Source organism: Nelumbo lutea, chromosome 8 (assembly GCF_056320005.1).
Source record: "Nelumbo lutea isolate HS-2025 chromosome 8, American lotus-T2T, whole genome shotgun sequence".
Lineage (NCBI taxonomy): Eukaryota > Viridiplantae > Streptophyta > Magnoliopsida > Proteales > Nelumbonaceae > Nelumbo > Nelumbo lutea.
The window spans coordinates 59,486,706-59,504,746 of NC_142691.1; the positions used below are offsets into that span (position 1 = coordinate 59,486,706).

An 18,041-nucleotide genomic window follows, 5' to 3' on the forward strand; every position below is an offset into this window, starting at 1 on the left:
ATGATGAAAGGACACATCTGCCCTTGGTACTTACATAATAAAGAAAGTAAATAAAACTGAAATAAATAACAGCTGAATTAGCAAACTGACTCAAACTGACACTACTATAACTGAAACAAATACTGCTGTCCTACGAACACAGTGGGGACCACTGCAGTGGGGCCCACATCAGTGTTCTCTACAGGGAGAACAAATAAGCAAACTCCCTTAAAAGGAAAACCATTTTCCAGTATGCATTCACCTTGTACTCTGTTCGTACAAGCCTTCGAATTTCAGCAAAGTTAGGGTAGACAGCACTTGAGTTGTCATGGTAGACAGCAAGGTTGATCTTCTACTAAGTGCACTGCCACATTATTAGTTCTTGATTTTTATTTTAACAAAAAGTATGCTCTTACACAAAATCCACCCATTAGCCAATCTCCCTGCTAGATAACATTTATATGTTTCAAAGCCTCATTATCTAAATAAAGAATGAAAGATACTTTGGATCAAAAAATACCCCCAATGTTGAAGTTCTTGTACCATTTCATACAACTCCTAGTCATAAGTGTTGTATCTCCTTTGTGCTTCATAATGTTATTCACTATAATAAGACACAAGCCTTTGTTCTTGGTCGAGAACTGTTCCTATACCAACACTAGATGCATCACATTCCACCTCAGGCTCAAACAGCTTCCCAAAACATGGCATAGCCAAAACTGGTGTTGTGAATGGCTTCTCCTTAAGCATATAGAAGCTCTTTTCTACTTCTTTCCTCCATGTAAACTTTCCTTTCTTTATGGTACTGAAATCTTTGATGAAGCATCTATAGAATGATGTTGGACCATGAAAGTTTGCACTTATCCAATAGCAGTGGGTGTAGGCCAACTATTAATTGTTACCACCTTACTGTCATAAACATGTATGCCAACTGAACTCACAATCCCCAAAACAGCAGCCAATCTGTTAGAAGATGACACTTTTTCATGTTTTCATAAAGTAGTTCTTGTTGTAGAGTCTTTAATATCTTCCCCAGATTTTTATATATGAACTTCTTTAGAAGGGTGCTCATAAAGACCATCTTGCATCTTAAAAGATGCATAACACTTTTCAAATCAATCTTGGGAAACACCTTAGCATCGTGAAGCAAGTCGAACATATCATCTAATTGAGGTAAGTATTTTGTTGATGACACAACTTCTGCAAATATTATCCATGATCCATCCTTATTTGGCATCAACAAGGCAGGTAGAGCACATTTATTCATTGATCCTTGAATAAATCCCTTTCTTAGTAGTTCATCAACCTATCTCGGCAACTCTTTATGCTTCCTAGGACTCATCTTATAATGTGGCAAGTGGGGTAAACTAACACTGGGAACTAAGTCAATGTGGTGTTGGATACTCCTTATAGGGGGCAATCCATCAGTCAATGTCCATAACTTCCTTGTATTCTTTTAGTAGTGGCTGAGCTTCACTGGGAATATAAAGTTGCTTCTCCACCTTTTCTTCAATGACTACAGTAACTTTCATTAGACTTGATAGTTAATCATGTACACTGTCAACCACTTAGAGTATGAGTGTTGGCCCCATCCAATATTAAATCTTACAGCATAGAACAAAAAAAGTTTTCCCTGAAGGTCCCCTGCTTTGCCATCATATCAGCCACAGTATTGGCTAGATCTTACCCACTTGAATGTTACTCCAGCTTTCCTTTCTAGGTAAAGTATTAGTTTACCCTCCTTAGCTGGACAAGAAACCAATTTAATAAAATAATATACGAGTGCTCCCTACAGAATCTATTGACACCCTTTTATAGACCTAAAACAACTTCCAAATTTACTCTTAACTGTTATTTGTATTTATTGAGAGTGTAAGGGCATTTATGTCCTTTTATGCATGTTTGTATTTGAGCGCCTATTCAAGGGACCCTTTGTAATTTTGCTCAAGAGGATTAATGAAAAGTCTCTTGGTGTGAACAGTAACATACCAAGCATTCTCAACACAATTAAACTTTTAACTTGGTAACAGAGAGTTGTATGATCAAGGAAACCATCTACTGTTAGCCACGACTCACAAACAGGCTTGCTAATGTCAATACGCCACCGGTTGATGTCAGCTTCCGAACAGCCAATGACATCATTATGGGTTTTTAATGCTTGTTGATTCACCCTGATTTTAGGGGAATTTTGGTATAGGTTTCATGGTGGTTTGAAGCTGTTTTAGATTTTTCTTGGATTTTTTGGATGAAAATGGGCAAAAAATACAGATCTAGAGTTTAGGGCTTGCATGCTCATATGGTGGGGTGGTTGCTATCGAAACCTCTTGTGTTTGAGTTGTGGTAAACCCCTGGGACTGCAGTAAGTAGTCCCGGATTTTTTGGAGCCCTAAAACATTTTTGGGAAATTTTTTCCTTCCCCTGTTTTTTCACTAGTACCTATTTTTCCAGGTTTTACTGTTGTAGTTCGTGTCTAACCTTGTGGGAAAGGTGTTTGAGAGTTCATCTACTGTTGGATAGAAATCTCTTATCTGTTAGTTCTCTTACAAAGTCTCATAATTTGTTTGTAACCTTCTTTCCATCTCATTGTGTCTTTTAGGACCTAAGTATGGGGAAGACAATTGGCAATGGACATGAAGTTGATGGAGTTTATCTTCTTGATCAGTCTCCAAATTTAGGATTGATGTGTCAATCTAAGTCCTCTCATGATGAGAAACTAAGTCAATTGAAATTGTAGCATCACCATCTTGGGCATGCGTCTTTTGGTTCTTTAAAGTTTTTGTTTCCTAGTCTATTTGAGTCCTTGTCTAGTTTTGGTCTACAATGTGAAGTCTGTCAACTATCAAAGCAATGTAGAACCACATATTTTGCAAGTAACAAAAGAAGCAATGCTGCTTTTCATTTAATACATACTGATGTTTGGGGACCTTATTCTATTCTATGTATAGGTGGCTATAAATATTTCATTCTCTTTGTTGATGATTACTCATGGTATACTTGGTTGTATTTGATGAAGAGCCGAGACGAAGTTCCTTCAATTGTAAAAGGCTTCTTTAGTATGGTGGAGACACAATTTGAGAAGAATATCAAGATTATAAGATCTAACAATGCCAATGAGTACTTTGAGAAGCATTTACAAACATTCCTTGAAGAGAAAGGAGTGATACACCAGAGTTCCTATCCTCATACTCCCCAACAAAGTGGGGTATCAGAGAGGAAAAACAAACATGTGATTGAAGTTGCCAGAGGCTTGTTATTCCATATGCATGTCCCAACTCAATTTTGGGGGGATGCTGCTCAAACAATTGTATATCTTATTAACAGACTTCCCTCACAGGCCCTTCATCTCCAATCTCCTCATCATCTTCTTTTTCCTAATGAGGATACCTTCCATCTTCCTCCCAAAGTTTTTAGGTGTGTTTGTTTTGTCCATGCCATGAGTCCTTCTAAGTTGAAATTTGATCCAAAGTTTATCAAGTGTGTCTTCTTAGGATATTCTTCAGTCCAAAAAGGGTGTTGTTGTTATAATTCTTGTTCTAGAAAAAAGGTATGTGTCCAAAGATGTCACATTCTTTGATACTCCCTTCTTCTCTGTCTCTTGTCCTTCTCTCCAGGGGGAGAGTGTTAGTGAAGATTGGACTCCTTTTTGTATGTTGATTCCTACAACTGATGTTGTCAGTTGATATTGTTATCACAGGGGATGACATCTATGGGATTGCTGAACTAAAGTCTTTCCTTACTACTGAATTCAAAATTAAGGATCTTGGAAATCTCCGGTATTTCCTAAGGATTGAGGTTACAAGGTCAAAGAGGGGCATTTATATTTCTCAGAGGAAATATGTCCTCGATCTACTTCAAGAGGTAGGAAAATTGGATTGTAAACTATCTGAAACTCCAATTGATCCAAATCAAAAGTTGGGACTTGGGAGTTGATGATGGAGATGTCCTTCCTAACAAAGGTGTATATCAAAGACTTGTTGGTCGCCTTCTCTACTTGTGTCTAACTAGACCAAATATATCATATGCTGTGAGTGTGGTCAGCCAATACATGGACAAGCACAGATCATCTGATATGCAAGCAATGAATAGAATACTTGCCTATTTGAAGGGATGTCTAGGAAAGGGGATGTTGTATTCTAGTCATGGGAATCTGAAGGTTGAGGCCTATTTTGATGCTAATGGGGAAGGTTCTATTGATGATAGGTGGTCTACTTTTGGCTATTGTACCTTGGTGGGTGGTAATGATGTATCTTGGAGAAGTAAGAAGCAATCAGTTGTGGCTTGATTTAGTGCAAAGGAAGAGTACAGAGCTATGGTACATGGAGTCTCAGAATTGTTGTGGCTGAAGAACTTGTTGACAGAAATGGGAGTGCATATTAAAACTCCAATGATATTATATTGTGATAATCAAGCTACCATAAACATAGCCTACAATCCTGTTCAACATGATCGTACAAAGCATATAGAGGTTGATTGACATTTCATTAGAAAAAGAGTTTCTAGTGGAGAGATCTGTTTACCTTTTGTGAGGCTTGAAGATCAATTGGCTGATTGTCTTACTAAAGGTGTCCCCAAATCAAAGCTCGACAATAATTTGAACAAGCTGGACATGACAAATATCTATACTCAACTTGAGGGGGAGTGTTGAGATATAAGGGAATTTATGTCCTTTTATGTATGTTTATATTTGGGAGCCTATTCAAGTGACCCTTTGTAATTTTGCTCAAGATGATTAATGAAAAGTCTCTTGGTGTGAACAGTAACACACCAAGCATTCTCGACACAACTCACTAAACTTTTAACTGTATTCAAACTTCCAAAGAAGTAGAAACTACTTTTTCAAACTAGAACATTTTTATGACTTTCTAATTCTACTGAAACTAACTTAATATAAAGAATAAAAAATCACTAAAAATAGTACATCATGATTTTACTATAAATAATAATTATGAATCTTACTATAAATAGTAATAAGAGGAACCAATATAAATTCCAGCGAGGTCCATTAGCCAATTTTGTAGAATTTGACTATAAGTCTATTGTCATCAAATTTTGGTAAATTCAAACAAGGTTTGAATGTCCAATGAGTCAATTCTTTTCTAGTTTATGATGCATTTTGTAGGTCTACCATCTGACCCCTTTTTTTCACTTTCTTTCTCTGAGACTTGCTTAAAATTTTCTTATAACCACATGCATCAGTAAGAGAACTAATTACCTTTCCATTGCATTTTAGTGTGTCTTCTGCTCCATTTATACTGAACATAGTGATGTTTAGGGCCCACCACTTTTTTAGTTAGACTCAAATACCTTGTTTTATTTATTGATGAAATATACTTGGATTTATTCAAAAATAAATAAATAAATAAATAGTGTTTTATTATTTTTGGACCAGGCTATAGTTGAAATCCATTCTTTGCTAAAAGCTTACACTACAATTCATGGGGATAATACATTGATTCCGTGTTTAAACATTACCTTGAAAACTTTGGGATTACACCATCGTTCTCTTACCACACCAAAATGAGTTATTGAAAGGGAAGAACAAGCACATTTTAGAGGTTGCAGATGCACTACTACAAGATTTTTTAGGCTACTAAAACATTCTAGGTTAAATTTATATTCATTATTGTTTATCTAATTAATCATCTTCTATCTTTGTTTTTAACCATACATCACCATTTGTATTTCTTTACCACCAATACTACTAACAACTCCATCTCGTATGTTTTTTGTTGCATTATTTTTTGTTCATCTACCGCAACATGAGTAGACAAATCTGTCTCCATATGCAGCCAATTGTGCCTTCGTAGGTTATAGATAATAAAGAACATGTATTATGATCCAACTCTTCATCAACATATCCACATCTACTGACATGTTGTGTTTCTTGAGAATTTCTCTTATTACATCATCTTGATGTTAATCTATCATTCTTTCTTGATCAACCCTCTATTTGGGAGAAGATTGGTGTATCAAAGGAAAAAGCAAAATGTCCAACCATAGATATAGTCCCTTATACCTCCACTGCAAGAATCTTCCACTTTGGAATCTGTAGGTATTCCTTCATCTTGTTTATCTCCATCTATTCCTTCCTTTTATTTATCTTACGATGGCAAGATCTGATATTCCACATCCCTCTGATCATACCATATTAGGACTTGATAGTGATCAGATTCCTTCAACATGTCTTGTAAAGTAGAAAAATATGTATCAAGGCTCATTTCCCACTAATAAAAGGATATAATCTCCTTCTGAAGCTAATAGATCCTTGCAACATTCTTTCTCTACAAGTGGGTATAAGTCACTTTCTCCCAAATCTAGGCGTCCATGTCAAAGAAAAGAAGATCCCTGCTAATCTAAGGTCACATAGAATTTAGTATCCAAGACAATAACTATTAGATTTTCATGCTCCTACTTCTCATAAGTTGTATGTGCAGTACTTGGTTTTTGAATTCTCCCAGTGAGATAACCTAAGTTCCTCTTTCTGCTCAAATAGATTTTGATGGGCTGGGAACTTGCTGGGAAATTGGTTCCATGCGACTTAACAATTGCTATTTAGAAATTGGGACCATCACCAATTCCGCCTACAACTCCAGGATGATTACCAAAAGATTTGCCTACAGTTATGGTTAGGAAATTGGTTCCATGCAACTTAACAATTGCTATTTAGAAATTGGGACCATCACCAATTCCGCCTACAACTCCAGGATGATTACCAAAAGATTTGCCTTTAGTTAGGGTAGACGATCTTAGCACCCTGACTATCAGAATCAACCAAACAATAACCACTATTTATTTGGTAGGCCATGTAGTTTTTATCACAGTAAAATAAATAGGACTTTACTTGATTAATCCTACAATGTTCCCAAAAGAACTACTGCAGAAACTTACATTAAACTGTATAATTCCTAAAACCAGACTCATTCAGCCCTTCTTCCAACAACCCAATGATTCAAAATACTTTATAAAATCTTATAACCCTATTACCTTTACTGGTCCAAAAAAATCAAAGGAGAGAGAGAGAGAGAGAGAGAGAGAATGTCTAGTTTGAAACTCACATGATATACCACCTGACTGACCTAGTGGAGAATGAACTTGTATGTATTTACCTAGTACAAATTATTGATAGGCCAAATGAAAAGAAAGAGACATTCTGTTCCAAATTTTGGCATCAATAATCCATACAGATGCACTAATTCAAACAAGTAATGAATTAAACTGAGACAAAAATGATCTTACAAAAATATAACAGTTAATAATTATCATCAAACAACAATATAATGGAAAGCATAATGTAACACTTACTGGCAATGCTTTTATATATTCCAATATCAGTTTAAAGCTTCTGAGATCTTGCTTGGTTCCCATAGGTCCTTCAGTAGGTTTCTGAAGAAAGAGTGTAATAAAATCAGTAGAATCTGATAGAGTCAATCTAACCTTCAAACTAGAGTTCTGATGGATATTCTTTTCATAACAAGTAAAACTATCTACTTATGTGACTCAATGTCAGAATCATCCATGTTTGCACTTCATTGTGAAATTTCCAAGGCCAACCTTACTGGGTTATCTCTAAATTTATACAAATGAATGAATAAAAATAGCATCATAATAGACTGAATGAAATGCTCTTCCCCTTGAATGCCAAGAAATATTTGTTTTTTTTTTCAGAAGAAAAATAAATGTTTACAAAAAGGTGAATAATCATTTGATGACTTCATAAGAAAAGAACATATGGACTTTTGAAATGATTTCTAGTCCTATGTTTTGCAGATCAGTCAAGTATTCTACAAACCTGTCTTCTTGGCTCAAAACGTACAGTTAAAGTATGAACAAGAAATGGATCTAGTGGTGGATCATCTGGTTTCACAGGGCGAAAGGACGAAAATGGCACTCTGACCTGAAAAATGCAGAAAGAAAATGAAGAATTAGATTTCATACTTCCCTATTAATGATGCCACTAACTGAACTGAAAGTTATAATTTTCTGGGAAACAAATCCTCACCCTACAGAAGCCCACTTTTGTGCTAATTCTGGCAAAATACATCTTGCTTTGAGTAGTATCTGCTGAAGGACCAGCTTCAAGAATTAAAACAAATGATCTTCCATTTCCACCGAAAGAGAGGACTAAACCATCATACCTAACCATTTCAGATATATTAATGTTATAGAAAGCATGACAGGGTTTTTAATGTTGCTTTTATAAATAAATGGAAGATATTCCAGCTTCATACTACAGATATAAATGGATAAATTCATGAATGTAGACATACCTGTCAAGAGTGCGACCTAGTGGAAGTGAAAGCTTTTTTGACAGTTCCACATATCCTCCTCTAGTAAAAACATATCCTAGAGTGATAAAAGGTGTTAAATATTGTTTTCTGAGTTATTATATCTATATATCAAGGATGAATTGTGCAACAGTATAGCAAGGGTAGCTATTGTAAGTTTCTATATTATTACGATAAAATAAAGAGTAGACAATAGGAGGCATGAAGCCTATTCCACATTTTCCCAATTTCATTCTTATTTTTTTCTCTTCTCCCTCTCAACTTTTGTCAAACTAACCTAATCACAACAATATTGTCAATGCAATTAAATGATGACTAGTCATTTTGGCCTCTCTTGTTGATGCTATGCCTATGCATCAACTAGTTGGCCAAATGAATAAAGAAAGAAAGAAAAAATGAGATTGAAGATTTACTTTATAGTTCTCTACTGGCAAACATTAAAAAGTTGTGCCAGATAGACTAGGATATGGAGTTAGAGCCTCTGCCTTTCGAAGAAAGAGTGTAAGTTTTGATTATTTGATGTATCCCTTGCTTGTGGCAACCACAGACCATCACACCATTGACAGGAGAAAAACTTAAATGAACCTCTTTACCACATTGGTCTTTTGTTTAATGCCTTCTACTTTAGATACAATTAGACAATTATGTTCCACCTTAGATACTTGAATAAACAGTGTGGATATAAAAAAAATCAGAATATATACTATATTAGTTTAACTAGAGATAAACACAAGAAAATAAAGCTTTAAATAACTTTGTGTTTGACTAGTTAACCTAGTCATTTATCAGCTAGTAGACCTAGAAAATGCTTAGTCATTCTAGGTGACTGCATCATGAATATTGAGTAACAATTTAATGATGCAGTTGGCCTGGCCCTCAACTGACTAGTTGACCTTTGACAACACTAATCACTAATTGCCAGCTATCCCCCAAACTTGGTCATTCCCTAAAACAAAGAAAAAAGGTAAGGGAAAATAAAAGAAAAGTTGTAGAATTGATCTGGGCTGAGATTAGAAGAGAAGAAGAGAGAACAAAATAGCGTTGTAGGAGAGAGGAAGAGAAAACTGACTTCCTCCAACTGTCACCCCTCTTTTAATAAAATAATCAAGCTGTGTACAATGCCTAAAATACCCCTACTTAAATAACAAACAAAAGAGAAATAAAAGTAAGAAGACTCTTATACCCTACCACCTAATACAATAAGAAACTAATTAATTCCTAACAGTGGTCATTTCTAATGTTTTTATACCTTTTTCATAGTTATTTCAACTTTAGATTAATTGTTATTGATGTACTTCTGGGTGTTAAAAGGCTTTTTATCTTTTGTTTTTCTTTCTGTTTATTATCGCAGGGGTACTATGGTCGCCCTAATAAAAATGCCTAAAAAGCTGGCGCCACCAGCACTGAGTTTTGCTCACAGATCTCTATTTTCTCCTCTCTCCTCTCTTCTCTCTTCTCTTCACTTCCTCTTCTGGATAATATGGTATCAGAGAAGGCCCATTGATCTGAAAGGAGATCGAGAAAGAACTCTTTTGTCTTCTCCCTTCACTTGCTGCTGATTTTTTCCCTGAAGAACCAAGGTGGATCTTTGGACTGATCTCAGAAGTTTCTCTCTTCTTTTTGTATTATTTTTCCTGATCGTGTATCAGGGCAGAACCAAAACAAGGGGATCAATCAACTTATGTGAGGTGATTAGCACCTGTACCTTCCTTTTTTGTAGGACCAAGTGAACCTTGTGGTGGTTGTAGGTTGGAGGTAACCTGTATGCAAGGTTCAAAGTATCAAAACAATATGCATTTCGGCCGTATCATATCGGTACTTAGAAACGGCCGAAACACCTTTTTTTTAGTTTTTTTTTTCAAAGTTTGGTTTTTTGGGAAGGTTAAAATGTGTTTTTTATTATTAAAAAAAAGTTGGGGGTCCGAAACACCTGGAAACAGGCGTTTCGAACCGTATCTTTTTCAAAAGATACGATACGATATGCCCGATACGGGGTGTATCGTATCGATACTTTAAACCATGCCTGTGTGTGCTGTGACAGCAGCTTTGTGGTGTGTTTGTAGGTCGGAGATGACCTGTGTGTGCTGTGACAGCAGTCCGGTGGTTAGTCTGTAAGTCGGTGATGATCTGTAGGTGCCGTAACAGCAGTAAAACATTTTTTCCTTTGGCGATTGGAGGACTCTATTCAAACTAAAAGGTGGACGTCTCTAGTTTCCTGGCGCAGTATTCATTTCTTTTTTAGAAATAATATAGTGTGTGAAAGGGAAACAGGTTGGACTGTTTTTTTTTCTAGGTTTTTTGGAACTCTTTTGAGTGTGATCCGAATCAGTTATCATGAATAGTGAAGATTCTGCCACATCGGGTGTTTCCTCAATGCAGAATGGACTGAGTGGGGGTATGGATTTATTCTTCCCTATGGTTGTCATACCTCTTCATGGTTTCAATTACTTAGAACGGTCAAAGGGGATCAGGTTATACATTACTGCAAGGGGAAAGATAGGATATATTGTTAGAATTCAGGCCTAACTGAGTTCAGTTATGTAGAAGAAGAGAGAATGATAGAGAAAGAGAGAAAGGGAGAAAGAGAGAAGAGAGAATTCTGGTTCGAACTGAAAGAGTCAACTTGTCCTCTCCCATTCGGCCAGTAAGAATTTATATTAATATTAAAACATAACTGAAAAGACCTATGTGCCCTTACTTAAGTTAAGAGCACATATTTCAACACAACATTACAGATCAGCAACATCAATCAAGGTATAAAGACAGAAATACCCCTACGCTAACACTCCCCCTCAAGCTGGTGAGTATATATCATATACTCCCAGCTTGTTACATATGTAGTCCACTCTTCCCCGACTCAAACCTTTTGTAAATAAGTCAGCCCATTGATTTCCTGTATTAACATGTGTAGTGTCTAGCTCTCCATTCAGCACCTTCTCCCTCACAAAGTGACAGTCAACCTCAATATGCTTGGTTCTTTCATGAAACACTGGATTCGAGGAGATATGAACTGCAGCCTGATTATCACAGTAGAGCTTCATTGGAGTGTTAATGTTGTACCCTACTTCCTATAGAAGGTTCCTTAGCCACACTAACTCACAAGCGGTATGCGCCATAGCCCTATATTCTGCCTCTGCACTGCTTCTTGCCACAACCGTCTGCTTCTTACTTTTCCATGTCACCAGGTTACCTCCCAGAAACGTGCAATAGCCTGTAGTAGACCGCCTATCAGACATAGAACCGGCCCAATCAGCATCAGAATATCCTTCTATTTCAAGTTTTCCCCCACTCTTGTATATCAGACCGCGACCCGGGGCCCCTTTTAGATACTTCACAATTCTCAGAACCGCATTCCAGTGAGGAGTCAGAGGTTTTTTGCATGAACTGGCTTACCACACTAACTGCAAATGAGATGTCTGGTCTGGTAATGGTTAGGTAGTTCAGTTTGCCCACAAGTCGTCGGTATCTGCCAGGGTCTTCAAACACTTCACCCATATCACTGCTTAGCTTGGTATTTGTGTCCATGGGTGTTTCAGCTGGTTTGGAACCCAACAAGCCTGTTTCATCCAGCAAATCAAGCACATACTTCCTCTAGCACAGATTAATCCCATACTTGGATCTCGCTACCTCTATCCCCAAGAAGTATTTTAGTTTACCCAGATCCTTTGTCTGAAAGTGATCATGCAGATAAGTCTTCAGCCTATCAATACCAATGTTATCATTCCCAGTAATAACAATATCATCTACATACACCACCAACAATATTTTTCCTCCCGAAGAGTCATGACTAAATACAGAATGGTCAACCTTGCACTGTTTCATGCCAAACTTCTTTACCACCTCACTGAACCTACCAAACCATGCTCGAGGAGACTGTTTAAGCCCATATATAGCCGTCCTTAGTCGGCACACCTTACCATCCTCCCCCTGAGCAACAAACCCTGGAGGTTGCTCCATGTAGACCTCCTCGAGTAAGTCACCATGCAAAAAGGCATTCTTGATATCAAGCTGATATAGTGGCCACTCATACATGGCTGCAAGAGAGATCACAACACGAGCTGACCCGATCTTAGCAACCGGTGAGAAGGTCTCTATGTAGTCAATGCCATAGGTTTGGGAGTACCCTTTTGCAACTAATCGCGCTTTCAGGCGTTCAACACTACCATCAGACAGGTACTTAACCGTATAAACCCACTTACAACCAACAGCTTGCTTCCCAGGAGGAAGAGCAGCGAGGTCCCAAGTATGATTATGATGAAGGGCTAAGAGTTCTTCTTCCATGGCACGGCACCACCCTGGAGAGGCAAGGACTTCCTGGACATCTTTAGGAACAATAACTGATGATAACAAGGTAACAAACTGGCGATGGGAAGTGGAAAGGTGAGTAAGAGAAACATAATTAGAAATGGGATGAAGGGTGTAGGTACGTTTACCTTTCCGCAAAGCAATGGGTAGATCAATCTCAGATGCCAAGTGGGGTTCTGGTGCCGGATCCGTCGACGGAGATGTAGCTGGAGGAGTAGTAGCCGGTGCACGTGGGCGATGTGTATACACATGACGAATAGGTGGGCGTTCAACAGGTGGTGGCACTGAAGGCAAGGATTTGGTCACAACTGGAACAAACTGATGATCGACAATGGGAAGTGGAAGGGGAGGAGGTGATGAGAAGGAAGAAGCATCACCAGACCCCAAAAAGAACGAAGTAGAATCAAAGAAACTAACATCAGCACACATAAAGGACCGTCGAGAACCAGGATGGTAACACCTATACCCTTTCTGGGTCCGAGAATAGCCAAGGAAGATGCACTTGAGAGAACGGGCATCAAACTTGTCGTTCCCAGGACCCAGATGATGGACAAAACAAACACACCCAAAAACTCTCGGCGTAAGAGGGAACGGAGACAAAGAGGGAAACAAGACCTGAAACGGGGACTGACCATCAAGGATGAACGTGGGCATCCGATTAATCAGAAAACAAGAGGTAAGCACTGTATCACTCCAAAAAGGTTTGGGAACATGCATGTGATGCATTAGGGATCTTGCTATTTCAAGGAGATGGCGATTCTTTCTCTCAGCCACCCCGTTTTGTTGTGGGGTGTAGGTACACGAGGTCTGATGTATAATGCCGTATTGGTCTAGGTATTCCTGAAATGATGAGGATAAATATTCGCGGCCATTATCAGAACGAAAAACTTTGATATGGGTACCAAATTGGTTACGAATTTCAGCACAAAATTTTTGGAAAATGGTAAACAATTCACTTCTTTCTTTCACTAAATAGAGCCACGTCATCCTTGAAAAATCATCCACAAAAATGACAAAATATCTGTATCCATTATATGACATTACTTTATAAGGACCCCAAACATCTGAATGAACTAAAGAAAAAGGACTCGACACACGGTTATCAACCCTAGAACTAAAGGGAACACGATGGTGTTTCCCAAACTGACACGACTGACAATCCAAAATAGAAAGCTGACTCAAGGACAGAACCAAGGACTTCAAGACTTTGAGCGACGGATGACCAAATCGGCAGTGCCACTAGAGAGGAGAAAGAGATGACTGGAGAGCTGTTGAAGTTCTACCACCACCACCGTCAAGATAATACAGTCCACCTGCTTTATGCCCTCCACCAATCTTCATCCCCATCTTGAGATCCTGAAAGACACACATAGAAGGATAAAAGGTAATGGAGCAGTTAAGTGATTTGGCCAGCTTACTAACAGACATAAGGTTAAAAGGCAATTTAGGAACATACAGAACTGATGAGAGGGATACAGGATCTAGGTCAACATTACCAACACCACAAATTGAGGATGTGGAACCATTAGCAAGGGTGACAGATTGTGATGTTGAGCAATGAGACAAGGAGGAAAACACACCTGGAGTTCCAGTCATATGATCGAAGGCTCCAGAGTCAATGATCCAGGGATTGGGTGTAGATGCCAGACAAGCCATACCTGAGTGAGCAAAAGTTGCCGTGTTCTGTTGTGATTGGATAAACCTCTCATATTCATCACGGGGAACACTCACCATCTCCTTCATGGGACCATCTGTGGATGTAGGAGACAACTGGTCAGATGAATGATTCTCCTGTTTAAAGCTGAAACTTGAGTCACCGGTCGCGGCATGATTGGCCCAGGTTGAGGGAGGACCATGTAAATCATAACAATAGTTGATGGTATGTCCATCCATACCACAATGAGTGCACTTTCTCGGGCCTGAGCTACGTCCTCTACCACGGGCTCCCCCTGAATCTCTGCTCCCAGTACGACCACCACCACAATTATAAGTAGACCCACCATTGCCACTTCGGCCATATGCAGAACCACTACCAACACCACGGTTAGACTGAGCTCCCCGAGCTCCACCCCTACCACCACGGCCTCTCAATGCAGCAAAGGCCGATCTATCTGAGATATTAGAGTTCTTAGTAGATCCGATAGAAATCCTCCGAAGTCGAGAAAATACCTCTTCCAGGGACGGAAGAGCTGATCCCCCTAATATCTGAGCCCGTACTGGTTCATATTCAGACTTTAGTCCCACCAAAAATCTAGTCACATCAAGCTACTCTCTCTGTTGTTGCTGAATCTTGACATCAGAAGTGAGAGGCTGATAGACATTCAACTCATTACGTATGTTCCTCATGTTGGCATAGTACTCCTCAAGACTATGATTGACCTGTTGCAAATTAAAGTACTCTTGATAAAGCTGATAAACTCTGGTTGTATTGTCCTGCCCCGAATACAATTTTTTCGCATGGTCCCACACGTCTTTGCAGTATCAAGGAACATGAAGTTCACACTAATCCTGGGTTCCATATTGTTCCACAACCATGTGATGATCTGAGCGTCCTCTTGTTCCCAATCTTCATACTCGTGAGAGTCAGAGGAAGGTTTCTCCTCTCTGATATGTTTTACCTTCTTCTTTTCCTTTAGAAAGACTTCAACGGATTTAGCCCAAGGCACATAATTCTCTCCATTTAACTTAATGGTGGTCATCTGAACATTCAAGTAGTTTGTAGGCACCATCACACTTGTTGAATTCTATTATCACTAAGATCTACACACTACACACCACTAGGTCACACCTGTCACACTGATTGCAGCACTAATTGTTGCTGGAATGTGTGCTCTTTACACCACAAACCCTGCTCCTACAACTACCTGAAATCTCACCACTATACGATCATATCTCTTCTTTCAACATGCGCAAAGAAACTAGCATAAACCCTAGCACTGACTGGCTGAAACACTAGCAAATGATCTGAAACACACCTATTTAATCCATAAACCAGAACTGAAATCTCTCACCTTATCGCTGAAGTAACACCCATGCGAGCAGGAGAGCAATCCACACACAACAGCCGCTTCACACACAACAGCCACACACAGTTTGGCCCTCTATTCCTCCTCTACTAGGAGAGGGCGATCTCAGAAATCACAGCAACCGGCCACATACGACCTGATTGGAGGCATAGAGACCCCCAAGGAAAGAGGGCGATCACTCCTTTTCAGCCCTTTCCCTTATCTCCAATCGAACACAGAAAAAAAAAGAAGGAAAACCCTAGATAGGGTGCGTAGAGAATGAACCCTAGGCAAGCAGAAATCTAGGCAGATTTAACCTGCTCTGATACCATGTTAGAATTCAGGTCTGCCTTAGAGTTTGGCCTGACTGAGTTCAGTTATGTAGAAGAAGAGAGAATGATAGAGAAAGAGAGAAAGGGAGAAAGAGAGAAGAGAGAATTCTGGTTCGAACTGAAAGAGTCAACTTGTCCTCTCCCATTCGGCCAGTAAGAATTTATATTAATATTAAAACATAACTGAAAAGACCTATGTGCCCTTACTTAAGTTAAGAGCACATATTTCAACACAACATTACAGATCAGCAACATCAATCAAGGTATAAAGACAGAAATACCCCTACGCCAACATATATAAATGGAAGAATTAAAAAACCTAATTCTGGGAGTGTTGAACATGACAAATAGAACCAGGAAAACAGCATGGTAATGTCATGGCTCATAGTATCTATGCAACCTCAGGTGAGAAGAAATTTTATGTGGGCTGAAACAGCTTAGGAGAGTTGGGAACAAGCAGAGTCAACCAATTCTGAATTACGCCACTATGAAAAAATCTATCAATTACAAGCAGAATCCTCCTTGTAAGCAGGGGGAGAGGAGTCTCTCTGTGTACTATTCGGGGAGTTGGATCACTATCAAAGTGTAGATTGGAAATGTGACAAAGATGCCAAAGCGTATAAGTCTCTTGTTTCACAGCAGTGATTCTTTTCCCTTCTCCTTGGCCTGAACCCTATGTTTGAATCCATTAGAGTACAGATCCTTGGAAGCAAGGATCTCCCATCTGTCCAAGCAGTATATGCTCTAGTACAGTTAGAGGAAAGTATTAGAAATCTGATGAATAATTTTGGGGAGATGTAGTTGTATTAGCAGCAAAAGGAAGTGTTGTTAAAGATGGGGGAAATCCCTTTAAGAAGGGAGACTCTCAAAAAAGGGTGGATGACAAAGAAAAATTATGGTGCGCCCATTGCCACAAGTCTTGGCACACTCGTGACACATGTTGGGACCTTCATGGGAAGCCGAAATGGGCTTAGGAATTGAGTAAGAAACAGGGTTCAGATCTGAATAACAAGTTAGGACAACAAGGTTCAAGAAAGCTCACTACAGCAAACATGGCTACTCAGCAAAACCAGCCCCCAACAAATACTACGGATCAGACATACACCTCTAGTTCTGACCCTAGGGTGGATATCATTAATTCCTTCCGTGACCATTTAGAACTTTATGGTAGGGCAATTCGTCAGATGGATGCTCCTCCATCAACTTCATATGTGTCTACATATGGTAATTCTGCCACAACTCTCCATGTATAGTCTCATTCCTCTGACTCTCCTTGGATAATTGATTCTAGAGCGTTAAAACATATGACTGGTAAGTCTACTTACTATCGGACCTATCATCTTTTCTCTAGAAGAGATAAAGTGAGATTGTCTGATGATTCATTCTCTACCATTACTGGTCAAGGAACCATTTCTCTTGCTTTTGGTCCTACCTACCCTTTCTAATGTTTTAAATGTTCCACAATTCCCTATCAATTTGTTTTCCATTAGTAGTATCACCATTTCATTAAACTATTCAGTAGCCTTCTTCCCTTCTTATTGTGTGATTCAGGATTTGGCCTCAAGGAAGATGATTGGTAGAGAACGTATGGTGGATGGTGCCTACTTCCTAGAGAATAAGGCTGGTCTTGCAATCACAGAGTCTAAGAGTCATGCATATTTATGGCATAGTCGTTTTGGTCATTTATCCTTTGAATCCTCAAAGATTGTGTTTCCAGAGTTGTTTAAGTTAGTGTCAGCATCGGAGTTTATATGTCAAACTTGTCAGTTGAGTAAACACTGTAGAACTCATTTTCTTGAAAAAATAATAAATCTGAATTTCCTTTCCATACTATTCATTATGATGTTTGGGGCCCAGTTACTTTACAATCTGAAAGTGGCTAGTATTTTATTGCCTTTATTGATGGCTACTCCAGGTACATATGGATGTATCCCATGCAAACTAGGGATTAAGTACCAAAAATTATCCAAGATTTCTAAAGAATGACCTTCACCCAATTTCAAACCAAAATCCAAATCTTCCAATTTGATAATGCCAAAGAGTACTTTCATAATGATCTCACATAGTTCTTTGCTTCACGTGGATCACTCCACCGTAGCTCTTGTGCCCGAACACCACAACAAAATGGTGTAGCT

At 38.7% G+C, this 18,041-nt stretch overlaps 1 protein-coding gene across 3 annotated transcripts in view; it reads right to left on the reverse strand.

Annotated features, from left to right (window-relative positions):
* The window catches only part of HCF173 (high chlorophyll fluorescence phenotype 173), a 36,796-nt gene that overhangs the window by 9,990 nt on the left and 8,765 nt on the right, over positions 1–18,041 (reverse strand). For all 3 annotated transcript variants that reach the window (XM_088957901.1, XM_088957900.1, XM_088957902.1), the window contains exons 5-8: positions 8,247–8,322; positions 7,979–8,114; positions 7,769–7,873; positions 7,282–7,362 (exon numbers count right to left, since the gene is read on the reverse strand). In XM_088957901.1, coding sequence (XP_088814027.1) covers positions 7,282–7,362; positions 7,769–7,873; positions 7,979–8,114; positions 8,247–8,322 — 398 coding nt within the window. The remainder of the gene's footprint in view (positions 1–7,281; positions 7,363–7,768; positions 7,874–7,978; positions 8,115–8,246; positions 8,323–18,041) is intronic.